This window comes from Ixodes scapularis, unplaced genomic scaffold (assembly GCF_016920785.2).
Source record: "Ixodes scapularis isolate PalLabHiFi unplaced genomic scaffold, ASM1692078v2 PGA_scaffold44__24_contigs__length_19508400, whole genome shotgun sequence".
In the NCBI taxonomy this organism is placed as follows: Eukaryota; Metazoa; Arthropoda; class Arachnida; order Ixodida; family Ixodidae; genus Ixodes; species Ixodes scapularis.
The window spans coordinates 2,502,462-2,518,236 of NW_024609873.1; the positions used below are offsets into that span (position 1 = coordinate 2,502,462).

Consider the following 15,775-nt stretch of genomic DNA (forward strand, 5'->3'; position numbering starts at 1 on the left):
GAGTAGGATAGCACGTTTGTTTCTATGTGCATAATTGAAGAAGGAGGGCATGTGTCGCCCCCATGTGTACTTGTTGTAAAGTCGAACGTTGATATTAGTACAAGTATAAACAAACATGGTTTTAACATAGCATGGCACAGGCCCCACCCCCAGTCCATTTCTGCATAGCCCTACCATACGGGGCTCCTGGGTCCTGCCCACATTTTCACCTGTTGGAATGGAAGAGTGCACACTGGTCCTCGCCCTTCTGCCCACTTGCGTCTGAAAGAAAAAAAAAGGCTGTGTCAAGAGAGCCGTCTCACGGCACCCTTGAAGAGCGTCCAAGTGCCGTCCGACGGCACCACTCCATTTGCACCTTCAAGAGCCGTCCGAATGTGCTAAGCACAAGTCATGCTTATTCTGACATGTGCTCCATCAGCTGCTCGCCGACCTTTTTACATAATGCGCAAGCGAGGCAAACACTACAGGAGCGAACAGCATGCTTTCTTATGTATCTATGACTGCGCTGTGTAGGCACGCGATCTGCCAAAGTTTGCCGAAGTAACACTCTGGCGAAAGTTTTGATCATGATTTTAAATAAATTTGAGTTTATATCCTACATTCTCAAGTGGCGTCAATACCCTCTACAAAATATTAAAAAAAATACATTAAAAAATTAAATTCTTTTTTATAAAGCATGCATTGAACCTAACTATATTTGAGGCTATTATCCCCCAGAGCAAACACAAGCGTCGCTGCGATCACTGCGCCCTTAATGGGGCAACGTGTACCGTGACGTCAGGGGAAGGACTGTTTCACGATCTCGCATCCTGCTCGCTTCCCTGCCCCCATTTTCTGGTTTGCAATCATGCTGACCTACTGTTCAGTGCCGCAATGCAAATCCCGAAAAGAAGCTGGTATCAGCTTTCACTGCCCGAAGACGTCGAGGTTAAAGAAAGCGTGGACAATCAAACTAAGAATGGAAAAGGCATCGTCAATGTCGGCCGTTGTGTGCCGCAAACTCTTCCAAGAGTGGGACTACGTTTATTTGGTGTGCAAGATGCTGGGTAAGACCGACACCAACGTGCCTCCGTACATTTTCTAGTGCGTTTTTCACTTTTACTTTTATAATTAGGTTAAAAGTGCCAAAAGGCAATTCAGCCGATGAACCTCCTTGTCTGTCCACACGGCATAAGGCGATCGTGTGAGCAGTCGGTGAGGCAGTGGCGTAAGTGTTTCAAACGCTGAAATTCTATTTCTTGCATGTTTATGAGTAAGGAGAATATCACACCTTGCTCTGCGGGCAATTCAAATTACATTTATATGTAAAGCCTTTGGGCGGTGTACAAATTAGCTAGCGACCCGACCATGCGCGGGCCACTCTGCATGCGCTGGTTCGCAGATGCATTGAAGGCCCTGGGTCTGAAGGCCTTTCTCTCCGAAAACAAAGAGAAACAGGAGGAACAGCAAGCATTCGAACGGCTGTACAGGGGAAGATGCTTCACTAGTTGCAGAAAATGTGAAACCTGTGCAGGGTGACAGTTTGTGTGAGAAACGCTTCTGGTGTTTTAGCTAAAGGACAATTTTATTTAGCTAAAATCTCAATTTTGGAGCCTGTAAAATGTAAATTGTCGAGAAGGAAATAATACCGGGCTAAACACCTCCGTCTATGTTTGTTGGGCATTACTTAAGGGATATTATAAACAAGTCCACAGATGCCACCATGGAGTTCATTGAAATACCATCCGAATCCAGCAAAGGTGATGCGAGTAATGTAAACAGATATAAATAAGTAACTTTTATATGCCCGTGTTCCTTCTTTCTTTACTTTGCCCTGTACTTAGTCTGTTTCATTTGTGATTCTCTCTCCATGGCCCAGACTATCCTTTATATGTTGCTCGAGCAGCATGCAGAGCTCTTCTACTTTGGCGTTATTGTATAAAAAAAAAAAAAACGAAATAGGATTTATATTTTGTATTTCGACTGAAAAGGACCTTTTAGCGGCTCTGACCAGTACTAAGCCCAGGACCAAAGACCAAAGTCAAATTCATTCAGACCACCAGCAGCATTGATTGTGTGAGATGTAAATCTATCGTTATGCTCCTGCAAGTGTGTCCCCATTTCTTTATTTTCATATACCATGCAGCTGTGTTTCATGCACTGCCTGCCCTGCCAAGCATGCCAGAAATGTTGGTTCGTTTCGCCTGCAGCTCCATGCTATACCTCAATAAAACCACATATGAAATATAGACATTCACTTAAAGGGGCCCTGCAATCATATTTAGGCGTGTACCTTTTTTGCGGTTTCCACGTCTCTTGGGGTTCGGGCAAGCCAGCGGGCACGGAGCGAGTAACTAAATATCAATGCGTCATATTTTAACCGGACGACGCGGAAACCTCCTCCACCGACTAGGGTGACCCGCGGTACCAAAAGCGCGCGAAATCTGACGTCTTTGGTCCTGGGCTTAGTACTGGTCAGAGCCGCTAAAAGGTTCTTTTCAGTCGAAATACAAAATATAAGTGGCACGAACCGTTTCAATTATTTATAAAAGTAGTTTTTGTTTAGTATTTTAGATCAGAAAAGAAACAAATGCAGTTTATAAAGCACGGACACAAGAAATGACCCATCGACATACCTGCCACCAAGCGGTGGAAAAGGCGGCGCATACTCGAAAGGAGAAGTGGGATCAGGCGCCGACACGGAAAGGTCTCGGATGTACGTGGCGGCGCTGTGGTCGTATGAACAGGAGGATCCGACCGTCTCCGAGCGTTCCGAAAGCCTTCGGCGAGAAGCTTTGTTTTGCGGTTCAGCCGTTTCACGGTATGGCAGTGCGAAGTGGCTCCCATTCTGAACTGATCTTTACCTCGTGTTTGCTGTCGTTTGTGGCCGATGAAGTGTCATGCCGAATTAGTGTTTAATCACGCAGCAAATGCAATGAGAGCCGCTCTGGCTGCCCACTGCATACAGTCTATCCAGAACATGCTTTAGTGGCACCCTCTCGCGCCGTCAACACGGAGTGCGGCAGCGGTGAGTGGTCGCTGAGCTCACTATCCCTCGCCTAGCTCACGGCCGCTCAAGCAACCAAGGACATCATGAGGGAGGTTATTTTTTGCTTGTTTTTGTAATTTTAATTTACCTATAACTTATAAAATAAAGCGAATTTTGAGAAAAGAAAGGTTTCACTAAGTTGCTACGTTCAGTGCGCTCAGGTTTGGTGCAAATTAAAAACCAGTAAAATAGTCATTGCAGGGCCCCTTTAACTAGACACATGAAGTATTGAAAGGTTGTCTACTTTTCTACTAACTATGGTGCGCAAATGCTGCGATATACCATACCAAAACTGTTAAATTTCCTTCTAGAAAAAGACATTTGCATTGACACTATCTATTTCAAGGCTTTGCGTTCTTTTTTTCTGTAGCAGTGATTTACCTTTCCCACTTTAAATTTGTTTATACTATATAGAAGGCACTCTTTTGTGTTTTTTTTAGATTACTGTCTGCAACGACCGTGCATGCAATCTGTTTAGGTGATTAATAACTGTTTTGTAATCTCGTGCACATTTTTGCTGCAGTGCCAATGTACGGGGCCGAGGGCTGGTCAAGCCTCCTTTGAGGCTTTTACCCTTTGCTCCACCATGCCTCATGGAAATAAACTAATATTATTATTATTATTACTATTATTCAAATTCACACTTGCTACGAAGACCGAAAAAAAAAAAAAAGTAAATAGAAACGAGCGTGCCGACAGCTAACGCCGTTACGGCCTCCACAAGGCGAGCGGGGCGAGTCGTAAAATTCGGTCCTCGCCGTGACGTCACCCTGGTTTGCCGTAAGGGGGCACCACACAAACTTCTCGGGGCTAATAGACTACTAGCCAGGCAAGGATGACACTTTTTGCTTTTTGGATATTATTTGTAATAAAGGAAGTTTTATGGAATCTGAGTACCTGTTTACCAGGCTATAGTCCACAGACTATACACCTTTCCAAAAAACGCTCCTAGGCCGCCACCATGTTGCTAATGCTGATGCGGCTGGTGCGATTCTCAAGCCCTCTATCAGCTAGAGATTTTCTGCCACTCTCTTGGACTGTGAAGAGCTGCTCAGCGCGATTCTCTACCTATGTTTTTGCGGTTTTGCATTGGACGTTTTCTAACCCCTCTTGAAAGTTCACCCTTAATATTTTTTTTATGCGTGCTGCGTACCCTTCTGTGTCATCCTCCACTATGAGAAATAAGGCTGGTAAGTGCCTGCCATTCAAGCTTTTCTGCTCGACACTCACGGGAAACGAAGGAGGTGAAGGACGTCGAACGGCCCTCGGCGCAATTTTTCTAACATTGTTCTCCCCCCTCCCAGAGATAATCCGCGTAGAATCCTCAGTCATCTCCAAAAATAGTTGACCGGGTTGGGGTGGGAAACAGGTCAGTCGCGTTCGTTCCTTGCCTTGGTGCTGTTGTAAAAAAAGGAAGCTCTCCCCAAAACGTGCCCCAAAACGAAGTCAGCTCGGATTCCGTCCGATCGTCAAGATGTGACTGTCATCGACTATGACTGTGTTATTTGAGATCTTTCTCAAATAAATTCTTGTTGGATAACGCTGCATCGTGTGGCACGTACAATGTATTGTTTGAATGTTAACACTTGCTAAATTGTATGTCCATGACCTGTCCATCGGTAAACACAATATTTGTGAGCGTGAAAAATGCATGCCTTTCGGCTATTTTCTGTTGTAAATTATTTTCGACAGCTAAGCGCTTTGTCGTTTGACGTAAGGCGAATCGCGCTGCATTATCAAAACTTATCGTAAAAAAACTAAAACAAAAAAACTAGAACTATACACTCCAGTCACATTCGTTGTCGCGCGCACACCCAACAAAAATAGTTTATAGGTTTTTTTTATTGCTTTTTGATTTTTTCAAATGTGGTACAATGCTTTCTCAATGATTTCGGGAAAATACATGCACCATGAAACACAAAATACAGCGGGAAAAGACGAGAATTCAGCCACCAGCAGTGTTTGAAACTGCGCCTACGCAGGCTGCACCTATCGAAATCACAGTGCACTCGGTTAAGGTTAACAGGGACGCCGGTGAGAGTCTAACCTCAGACCCAGTGACTGGGCTTGAAAACGGTTTGCTGCACCTGGGGTCGAGTGTTTTTTGGAAAGTTGTATACATGTTTAAAAGTCGAAATTTTAGGCTGTGCGGACTGCGGACTATCTACGGGTGCGGACTACAGAGGATTTTTGCTTTTCAATATCGTTGATTACGACGAGACGAGACAGATTTTGTGAACGAAAGAGCATGTTAATGATGATTTATGTATATTATAGGCTTCTTTGTGATCTAAGAAAGCAGATATTTATTAAGTTGTGCCGTCAACGAATAGATTTTCGTGTCGACTAAGCACCAGGTGCACACTATGCACCGGGTGCGGACTACACACCGGGTGCGGACTATGCACCAGGTGCAGACTATCTCAGCAAAAGCTTTTATATTTAACCCCAAATCTGCCCTCGCGGACTATACACCTGGTGTGCACTATAGTCCGGAAAATACGGAATACACATAATTAGGAAATTTAACACAAAAAAGTACAGCGAAAATAGGCATACTATAATTTCGGCCACAAAGTGCCAAACGCAAGACATTCTTTACAAGGACGCTATTTGCTCGGTAGCGGCACCGTAGGACGGCACTCAAATGCAGACTTAAAATGCCGTCAGACGACAATTTAACGCTCTGCACGAGCGCCGTCAAACCACACTTGAAACACTGGAAGAAAAAAAAAAAAGAACTTTGATACAATTTGTTTTGTGCCAAAACAAATAGCTCACAAAATGCCAAAGTTTTAGGGATGTAGCAAACCTACTAGCTTGACCGGGTCAAACTTTTCCTTTCTTAAACACGACGTTTGGCAAAAGTTTGCCTGAAGTTTTGAATATTACGTGCAAGCTTAGAAATCAGGGGCGGATGCAGGTATTTCCGGAAGGGGAGCTCAGGTGTTGGTCAGCGTATATGTTTCAGAACTACACTCCCCTCCCCCCTCTGCCATTTCTGGGATGGATGGATGGATAGCGATGGCTATGCCCTTTGTAACAAGCACCTGCTTGCGCCACCTAGCCTAACATTTCATCATCCCTTCTTTCTTAAAATTAGTTTAAATTTTGTTCTAACCTTTCCCCCCTTATTTAAAGTGTGCCCATTGCTAATTTTTTCCTGCTTTTTTTTTTTTTTTTCCTCTCCCTAGATCTTTTCCACCAATCTTCCAGCCTCCTCTTAGTTACCACAATTCTTTCCCTATCCCTTCGTCCACCCATGCCTGCAAATCCCAGTGTCGCCTCCAAATCCATAGTGATCCGCCCCCAAAAGAGTGGGACGAAGCCCCCTGCACCTTAAAATTACATGTTCTATAGTTTCCCGTTCGTAATTGCATATGTTGCATAAAGTGTCCATTTCTTGTTGTTTAGTCCTCTATGTTTTCGTTCTAAGCACCCCTTTTCTAGCTTCAAACAGCAATGAGCTCCCCAATGAATTGATAAAGTTGATTTGCCCTGCATTCTCTCTTCCCACAATTTCCTGTTTCCTTTACTCCTTTTCTACTGATATGCTCGGATTGGCATTGGCCCCATCTCATTGAATGTAATTAGGCCTCAGCTCGCGGGTTCGGTTTGTCTACTTAGTGTTTAGACTTTTCATATATAGATACTTGTACACTTTCCCTGCCCATCGTATCCTCAACTTCAGCTAGTCTCTGTGCAAAGTTTAGTTTACTGGTCACTTCTCTACTCTTGAAAGATGCCCAATCTATATCCTCCTGTACTCCCTCATTTGGTGTATTCCCATGCGCCCCCCCAATGCCAACCTACCCACACTCCTTTGCTGTATCTCTAAACCTGCCTGAATTTCTGACCTCATACACAATACCGCATTCCCAAATGACAGTCCTGGTGCCATGACTCCCTTCCACACACCCCTAAATACTTCATATCTATTATAGTTCCAGAGTGCCTTGTGTTTCATGATAGCCGAATCTCGTTTCCCCTATTTTATTACAATATCTTCATGGTCTTTTAGATACCGTCTTCCTTCACTTAACCATACCCCCAGATATTTGCACTTTTCTGTGTGTTCTATCTCTGTGTCCCGTATCTTTAGGGGTTCCCCCTCTCGCTGTTGAAAACTATTACACCCAACTTGTCCCTACTGAAGTTTAGGCCTAAACTGCTCCCTTCCCTGCTGCAAATCCTAATTAATTCCCCTATTGTCTCACGACTTCCTGATACGAGAACAATGTCGACTGCATACATTAACCCTGGCAATACTTAATTTACTTAATGTCCTCTCCCCATGTAAGTCAGGTCAAAACCTATAGGTTGCACAGCTCTAATCTTTTTTCTATCACACTGCAGTATATCATAAAGAGCAGGGGAGACAATGGGCAACCCTGTCTAAGTTCTCTTTTTATTGCTGCTGGTCTTGTAGTTTTGGCTTTCCATGTTATAACTACCCTATTCTCCGTTTATACCTGTTCTACAATTGCCAATGGTTCCCCCTAGCCTATATCCCTTCAGTCGGCTCCAGTTTTTCTTGATTATTTAGATCATCATATCTTTGAAGCTTAAAAATGCTACCCATAATGGCCTTTGACTTGTAGTCGTGAAAAAACTTCAGTATAGGTAAAGTAAAACAAGATAACTGTTTTAACAAGGACTACATAAGTTTAATAATCAAAGCTAACAGGCGGACCAGTAGACGTGTTTTCTTCTCAACCCAGACGAAGACTCCCTCTCGCCGAGCTGTCTTTACGTAGGCGAGGGAGGACCCATTAAGCCGTCTGGCTCTTGAGCGGACGGTCCCCGGACGCTCCGCTACCAAGCTCTCCCCCTCCGGAATGCGTGGTGCCGGGTTTCACCCCTAGGGCCCCGGGCCGCCGTCCGCTTGCGCGGTCTTCGTCGCAGGACCGTCCGCTGTCTGGAGCATGTCTAGACGGGCCACGGGCCGCCACAGACTTGTCACTGCTATCTCTATGCACCGAGTGATTATGAATAAGTTATCGTCCAGTCGTCGATTTCTCCTGAAACCGTTTTGGAGCTCCCCCAGAATCTGCTTTCTCTCTGCCCATTCTTTCATTCTTCTTTTTACAATTTGCATCGCTAGTCTGCATATTACCAAAGGTATATTGTGATTGGTCGATATGATTTGATACTGTCTTTGTCTCCCTTGCCCTTATATAATAATTTCTATAATAATCTTGTCCTGCTCAATTTCCAGTCACTGGGCACGTCCCCTCCTATAATTATCTGGTCAATCATCTGCCTCAGTTTCAATCTGTTTGTTTTGCCTTAAACCTTTATCAGTCTCATTGGTATGCAGTCTGGACCTGTTGCAGTTCCAGCCGGAACCTTTTTTTCTGCTTTTTCCCATTCCCCTGTGGTCATTTTCTCTTATTCCCTATGGTCCTCCTCTGGTGTTATGTAGCCACTACCATTCCCTACTGCCTGATCTGGTTTTAAATCCAAAAATGCAGCTTCGATTGTATGTCTAATGTATTTGCTTGCCTCTTCCCCCTCTATCTTTGTCCCTTCCTGTGTAGTTAGTGTCTGCTAGTACCCCTCAGTCTTTTTTTTCTGTGCACTGATGTGTTCCCAGAACCTTTTTGCCACATTCCTATCCTTCTGGTTTACCTCTATCATCCACTAGACCCCTGCCCCCCCCAATTTTGGCCTGTATTAATGCTGATGCCTCCCGCTTTCTTTTTTTAAAGTCCTCCCATTTTGATGCTACTTCAGCTGGTGTAGCCCCCCTTTTCTTTGCCCATCCGTGTTCTCTAGATGCCGCCTGGCATCTCGATATTGCTGCCTTAACCTCTTTATTCCACCAGTTACTGAGCTTAGTTTTCTTCCTCCTTGTTTGATTCAATATTTCTCTCTCTTTTCAAAACACTAAGTCTTTATGTGTCCATTCTCTTTCCGGCTGCTTGGATACTATGTTCTTGATTTGCTTAGATACCTCCTGTAATTGCTTATCACTGAAGTTATTTCTAGCTGCTTGTTTTTGATTTTGCGCTTCTAATTTTACTGTGCCAAATCTAATCTTGAACCTCTTAAGGTTGCTCCCGACTTTTTGTGCGTTCCTCATCTGTATCCATACCTCCTAATCTGTTGTATAGCTTTTGTGACATTAATAGCCAATTCACAAAACAGACTGAATCGCAATTTTTGTCTGTGGGCCGTGTACCACGTGATCGTCACGTCACCGATTCTTGCAATCCGCGCCTCGTCTGTGGACGCATAGACTGATAAAGTCGAGGGCTTTTTTTACTCGCGGATTTTTGGCGGGAGAATGACTTGAAAAGTGTTTAGTCTGGCAACAATACAATGCTTTTCCTTTTTCGAACGATTATAGAAAAAATGCCGCATCGTTGTTTTGTGCGTTCACTGGTTCATTTTGTAATGAGATTCTTGGTTCCCGCGTGACAGAAACTGCAGAAACCTTGTCCAGTTGGTGCGACGCAGGTTCGGTGCTCCTCTGGGTCCGTGTCAAGAAGGTCCCATCGAAACTCGTCTAGCATGCATGATAATTCTTGCACGTCCGATCAGGATTTCACCGTGCAAGACCCTTCTTGTGGCTGTGGTGCGCTTGAGTGTTGTGCACGAGCACGAAGAGCGTAAAGGCATCTCCAAAAGCCCCTTCGCGAGTCCAGAACTTCGCCGCTTCCATGCCGAAGCCTTCTCGAGCCGGGCCATGCCTGTGTCACTATCACGCCTTGGGTTAGTAAAGCTAGTGGCACTTCGCGTGAAGGCTATCACAGTTTTCTGTCTCCATCTGTGCGTAACAACTGCACACAATTTTTTATTGTGGTAGCAAATGTTGACTTCTTTCTTGGAGAATGGTGCCATGGTGCGATGTTAAAGTTTCGTGGTACTGTAGGGTGGCAAACAGGTTAGGTCCGTCCTCACTGGCGTCTGCCCATTGTTTCCCTCGTGTGGATACGCTTGGGAGACGGACGAACCACGGACATGTTATCACGTCATCAATTAGTCTGTGGATGAGTCGGTCGTGTGAATCGGCCTTAAAAAGTAGTCAATAGTCTAGTGCGAGTTCTTTCTTTCCCACATTATTTTTCCATCGCACTTTACCTGATCGTTAACCAATACGAGATCAAGAACTTCGCAGAACCCCTCTAACATCCTTCCTGTTATATCCATGTATCCATCAAAGTTTTCCAAATGTGCATTCATGTCCCCCAAGATAATTATTTCCCTGTTAGTGCCGATTTCCCTTATGTCTCCTGATATACATGGTAAGTGTTCTGCGTCTTCTTCCCCTGCATCCCACCCTGTTTTGAGATACTCAAAACCCAGGATTGTGTCTTAACACCCAATATTGTCTTTGATCCACATGTGTTCCCTGCAGCCCTCTCATTCTCTTTCCCTTTCCTGACCCTTCACTAACACCCCTCATCACCCTCCCTTGCGTTCCCCATTGGCCCGATTGCATCCCATCTAATGATATCCCGGTATGTATGGTGGTTCTTCCATATCCCTCAATGTGTTTCTGCTCATCCGTACACTGCAAAGTTTTCGCTTTATAATTGCTCCTCGATCTCCTTCCAGCCAGGCGAAAATTTCTAACTGGGACCAGTTGGCACCTCAACTGGTTTCAACTGGGACTAACTGGTCCCAACTGGGAAGCAACTGGGACTAACTGGTCCCAACTGGGAATCAACTGGGACCAATAGGAGTCCAACTGGGACCAGCTGAGAGGTCAACTGGTTTGAACCATTCCCAGTTGGGAGTCAACTGGTTTGATTCCCAGTTGGGAATAGAGTGAACTGGGACCAGTTAGGAAAGTAACTGGTTGGAGCGATTCCCAGTCGGACTTCAAATGCCTTTCCCGTTCCCAGTTCACACGGGGTAACAATTTTGACAAGTTGGGCGTGTATTGACCTTTGCTAATGAAGAAAACTAAAAACACTTAAATTTTTAGATTTATACAAATACGAAAAATTTTAATTACTGGGGTACACTTAAATATGTATAAAAATTATATAAAAATTTTAATGAACTAAATAATTTTTTTAATTGGAAAATATAATTAGTGACAAAATGTGTTCACCTACATTTACACTTTTAGTGCATTATTAAAATATATTAAAACATTTATTTAAATACCTACAGTATTTTTTTTTTTTTTTAATAAATAAATTTATCTTTTGGCCAATTAGAGCTAGCCGGCCTGGTTCTCCTCGAGCATCCGAAGCTAAGTGCCAGTTTTTCTTCTTTTCTCTCTCTTTTTTTGAGAGTTGATTGGAAGTGACTATGCGGTAGCAGTATTAGGTTTGAACAGCAGCAGTTAACGTTAGTTTCGCAAAGTAGGCTCTGTTTGAATTTTTGGCAGGAAGGGACGGTTTGTTCCCGGTCTAGACATGGGTCTAGATTTGGGTCGGCATGACAAGGGTGGGGACGAGTTGGTGCAGTGCGAGGGGTGTGGGAGGTGGTGTTACCTGGAGGAGACGGGTTTCGGGAGCCTGGAGCAGGCGGCGGGGGTGAGTTTCGAGTGTCGGCTTTGTGTGAAGCTTCAGCAGGTAACTGGGGAATGGGAGGGTAGAGTTCGGGAGATTGAGGCCCAGCTTAAGGCAGAAGGAGAGAAGCGGGTGGGTCTCGAGGCCCAGGTAGAGGAGCTGACTAGGCAGCTTAATCATGAGAGGGAGCAGCGGGTCGGCCTCGAGAAGCAGGCGGAAGAGCTGGGGGAAGTATGGAAGGCGGGTTTAGAGGAGCCTAAGAGGGAGTGTGACAGTAGGGTAGAGCGCCTGGAAGGGGTAATTCGAGCGAGTGAGATTAGCGAGGGAAGAAAGGAGGAAGTGTCAGTTCTAGCGGGACGAACCACCAGTCTGCAGGCTGGGGTCCCTGGTAGTCGGGAGTCCGGCCTGTTGGCAGGCGGGCTCGACGACGCTGGAGAGCTGATTGAACCTCAGCTCAATGGCGCTTTCGAGCAGCAGGCGTCGGGCAGTCAGGTGACAGGAGATAAGTCGCAGGACAAAGGCGCGCAGGCACCAGGGGGATCTAGGGTACTGGTAGTGGGGAGCTCCAACGTAGCACGGGTTAGGAGGGGTGTACATAACAGGGTGAAGGGAGACCAGAGGGTAACCGTAGAGGTCCACCCAGGGAAGTGTATGGTGGATGCTATGACCGCAGCACGTGAGGGGGTGTGGGATAACCGGGAGGGAAGGAACCTAGTAATAGTTCATGCGGGGCTTAATGATGTGCTGAAGGGTAGGAGCCAGAACCTCGGAAAGCAGCTAAACGTGGGAATACGTAAGCTGAGGGACGTGTCTGAGAATGTGCATGTGGTTGTGTGCACCATTCCAGAAGTTCGGGGGCAGTCCGGGTTAACGGAGAGGAGGGTTGTCGAAGCCAACGGAGTAATTAAGGGTATGAGTCGACAGCTTCGGTACGACGTAATGGAAGTAAACAGAGAGGTGTACGAGGCTGGCTCCCGCCCTTTTGCAGATGGCATTCACTACAGTGAGGCCACGGGTTACAGGGTGGGGGATAGGATGGGCCGCACGGTGACTGCTTTTTTGGGGGGACCGAGGGCCCTGGGGGCACTGAAGTAATTGAAAACCCAACGAAGTCAGGAGAGGCACCCAGGGTTAAAAAGAGGAGAAAACGTAAGAACAGGTATAAAAAAACAGCACAATCCGACATTGGATATATTAACATGCAGGGTGGTAGAAATAGGTTAAAATGGGAAGAGGTAGAGGAGCAACTAAGAAAGGAGGATTTAATGGTGTATGGGTTTGTGGAAACACATCTCAGAGACATGGAGCAGCCACCTTGCAACCCTGACTATGTGTGGGAAGAATGCAACAGAATGGAGGGAACGAGGAAGGGAGGTGGAATTGGAGCATTTATTAAGAAGAATATGAACTTTCAAAGGATCAGAAAGGAGTGCGCCGAACATTTGTGGCTGAAAGGAAAAGTCGCTGGGGAATCAACAGTCCTTGGAGTGGTTTACTTATGGACAGGGACAGGTGCTAAAGAGGAAAACAAAAAAATGATTGATTGCATATCAAGAGACATTAGTGAACTAGGGGAAGGCTCCGAAATAATTATTATGGGAGACATGAATGCCCATATTGAGGGTCTGGATGGGTATACGGACTCAACTGGAAGCATATTACTAGAACTGGTGGAAAAACATGACTTAGTTTTATGTAATACCAGTCAGAAGTGTGACGGGCACATAACTTGGGAAACTGGCAATCTGCATTCAACTATAGATTACATACTCATGTCACACAAAATATATGGTAAGTTACAAGTAATGAAAATAGATGAAGAAGGTTCCAAAAGTCTTGGTAGTGATCACAAACGTATTAAGCTGAATTTTGCCAGAGAAGTAAATCCTGAAACTAGACAACATAATTCAAAGCAAACTTTCTGCAGCGACAAAGAGTTGGAAATAGTTGTTGAAAGAATAGAGGCAGCAGTTTCAGGGCACCGGCATACAGATTGGACCTATGAGAGCCTAACTAGGCTTTTTGCTCTAGAACTAGACAAAGTTAAGAGTAAACGAAAGGGGAAGCAAGGACATAGACCAAAAAGCTGGTGGGACAAAGAAGTGAAGCAAGCGATACAAAAACGTCAGGAAGCCTCTAGAGAACACAGGTATTCCAAGCGTAGTGGGGAGTCCGAAACGGAAGTAAAAAGAAAATGGGACAATTTTATAACATGTCGCCGAGAGGCATCCAGTTTGATCAATGCGAAAATTCAGAGAAAGGGTGAGGAATGGATGAGTAATGTAAGTAAGAAAGATAGAAACGCTGCCAAGAAGTTTTGGGAGCACTTGAACTCACTCGGTGAAACAACGCAAGCTAGACAGAGGTTCATACTCTCGCATCAGGGAGATCAATTAGAGGGAGATGATGCGATACAATATATAGGAGCAGTGATGGAGGAGAAATTTCGGGAACGGTTACATGTGGAAGATAGGAGAACCGAAGGAAGTAGCAGTCCAGTTTGTGACATCGCAGATTTTGGACAAAGAGAATGGGAAAAGGCGGAACGAAGAGTCCCTAGTGGCACGTCGACAGGCACAGATGGTATCCCTATCAAGCTGGTGAAGAATTTGGGTCCTAAATCTAAGGCAAAACTAAGGGAGGTAGTGAGTACCATGATAACAAAAGGAAATATTCCAGATGAATGGAGGTTTAGTAGGATGAGTATGATATATAAGGGAAAGGGAGATAAGTCTGATATTAGGAATTATCGTCCTATAACCGTGACACCGGTTATTTACAGGTTGGTAATGCAGATTATAAAGAACAGACTGGAGGAATGGGTAGATTGCGAGGGCATACTGGGCGAATTACAGAACGGGTTTCGAAAACAAAGAAGGTTGGAGGACAATTTATTTTCTCTAACACAGTGTATAGAAATAGCGCAAAAAGAAAACAGACAGCTCTGGCTGGCATTTCTGGATATCAAGGGTGCCTATGACAATGTGAACCAAAGAAACCTGTGGCACATAATGGAGAACTTAAACCTAGATGAAGGACTAACAGCACTATTAAGGAACATTTACAAAGATAACAAGGTGATTATAACATGGGAAGGAAAGGCGACAGGGAAAATAGAGATAAGACGAGGCCTTAGGCAGGGGTGCCCGTTATCGCCTTTGCTGTTTATGTTGTATCTGAGAGGATTGGAGGATAGACTAGAGAAGAGTGGGCTTGGGTTCAACCTTTCTTACAGTAAGCTAGGCCAAAAAATTCAGCAATCCTTACCGGGATTGATGTATGTGGATGATATTGCACTAATGGCTAACAACAGGACAGAGTTGCAGGAATTAATGAGCATCTGTGGTAGGGAAGGAGAGGAATTAGGTTTAGAATTCAGTAGCGAAAAATCGGCAGTCATGATTTTTAACGAGGATGAAGTTGAGAGGCTGAAGATACAGAATATTACAGTTGAGAGAGCTAGTAAATACAAGTATCTAGGAGTATGGATATGTGATGGTGCAGAATATCTCAGAGACCATGAAAAGTATATAATAGGTAAGGGCAACAGAAATGCAGCTGTAATGAAAAATAGAGCACTTTGGAATTACAACAGGTATGAGGTGGTGAGAGAGATTTGGAAAGGGGTCATGGTGCCTGGCTTGACTTTTGGAAACGCAGTGCTATGCATGAAATCCGAAGTGCATGCGAGACTAGAAATAAAACAGCGCGGAGTAGGTAGACTGGCTTTGGGGGCACATTGCAAAACGCCAAACCAGGGAGTACAAGGAGACATGGGATGGGCATCATTTGAGAGCAGGGAAGCGGTGAGCAAGGTAGAATTTGAGGATAGGTTGAGGCAAATGGACGGGGAGCAATGGGCACGAAAGGTTTTCAGCTATTTATACATGAGGAGTGTAGACACAAAGTGGAGACAGCGCACTAGGAAATTAAGAGGAAAGTTTTTGGGCTATAGCAAAGATACCGAAGAGCAAGTCTCAGTTAAGAAGAAAGTTAAGGCCACAGAAAGAGATTGGTGGCTAGAGGGAATGCAGACAAAGACGGCTCTGGAAAGCTATAGACCAACACGCGGCCTTGACGTCACGCAGCTGCGGTGGCGCTGTCGACGGCACTGCGCATGCGCCGACGCTTCCCTTCAAGCGAATACGGTTTCTGCGCACGCGCAGTGCCCACACCTGGTGTGGGCAAACGCCGGCTTGTTTGTAAACAGCGTGTCGGTCTATAGATTAAACAAAAGAGTTATTGCCAAAGAAAGCATTTATGACAATTCTAGGGG

At 45.0% G+C, this 15,775-nt stretch overlaps 1 protein-coding gene across 1 annotated transcript in view; it reads right to left on the bottom strand.

The window, feature by feature from the left end:
• LOC121837508 (protein Abitram-like) overlaps window positions 1-15,775 on the bottom strand; it is a 101,861-nt gene that overhangs the window by 84,206 nt on the left and 1,880 nt on the right. Inside the window, exon 2 of the mRNA XM_042293109.1 lies at window positions 210-261. Coding sequence (XP_042149043.1) covers window positions 210-261 — 52 coding nt within the window. The remainder of the gene's footprint in view (window positions 1-209; window positions 262-15,775) is intronic.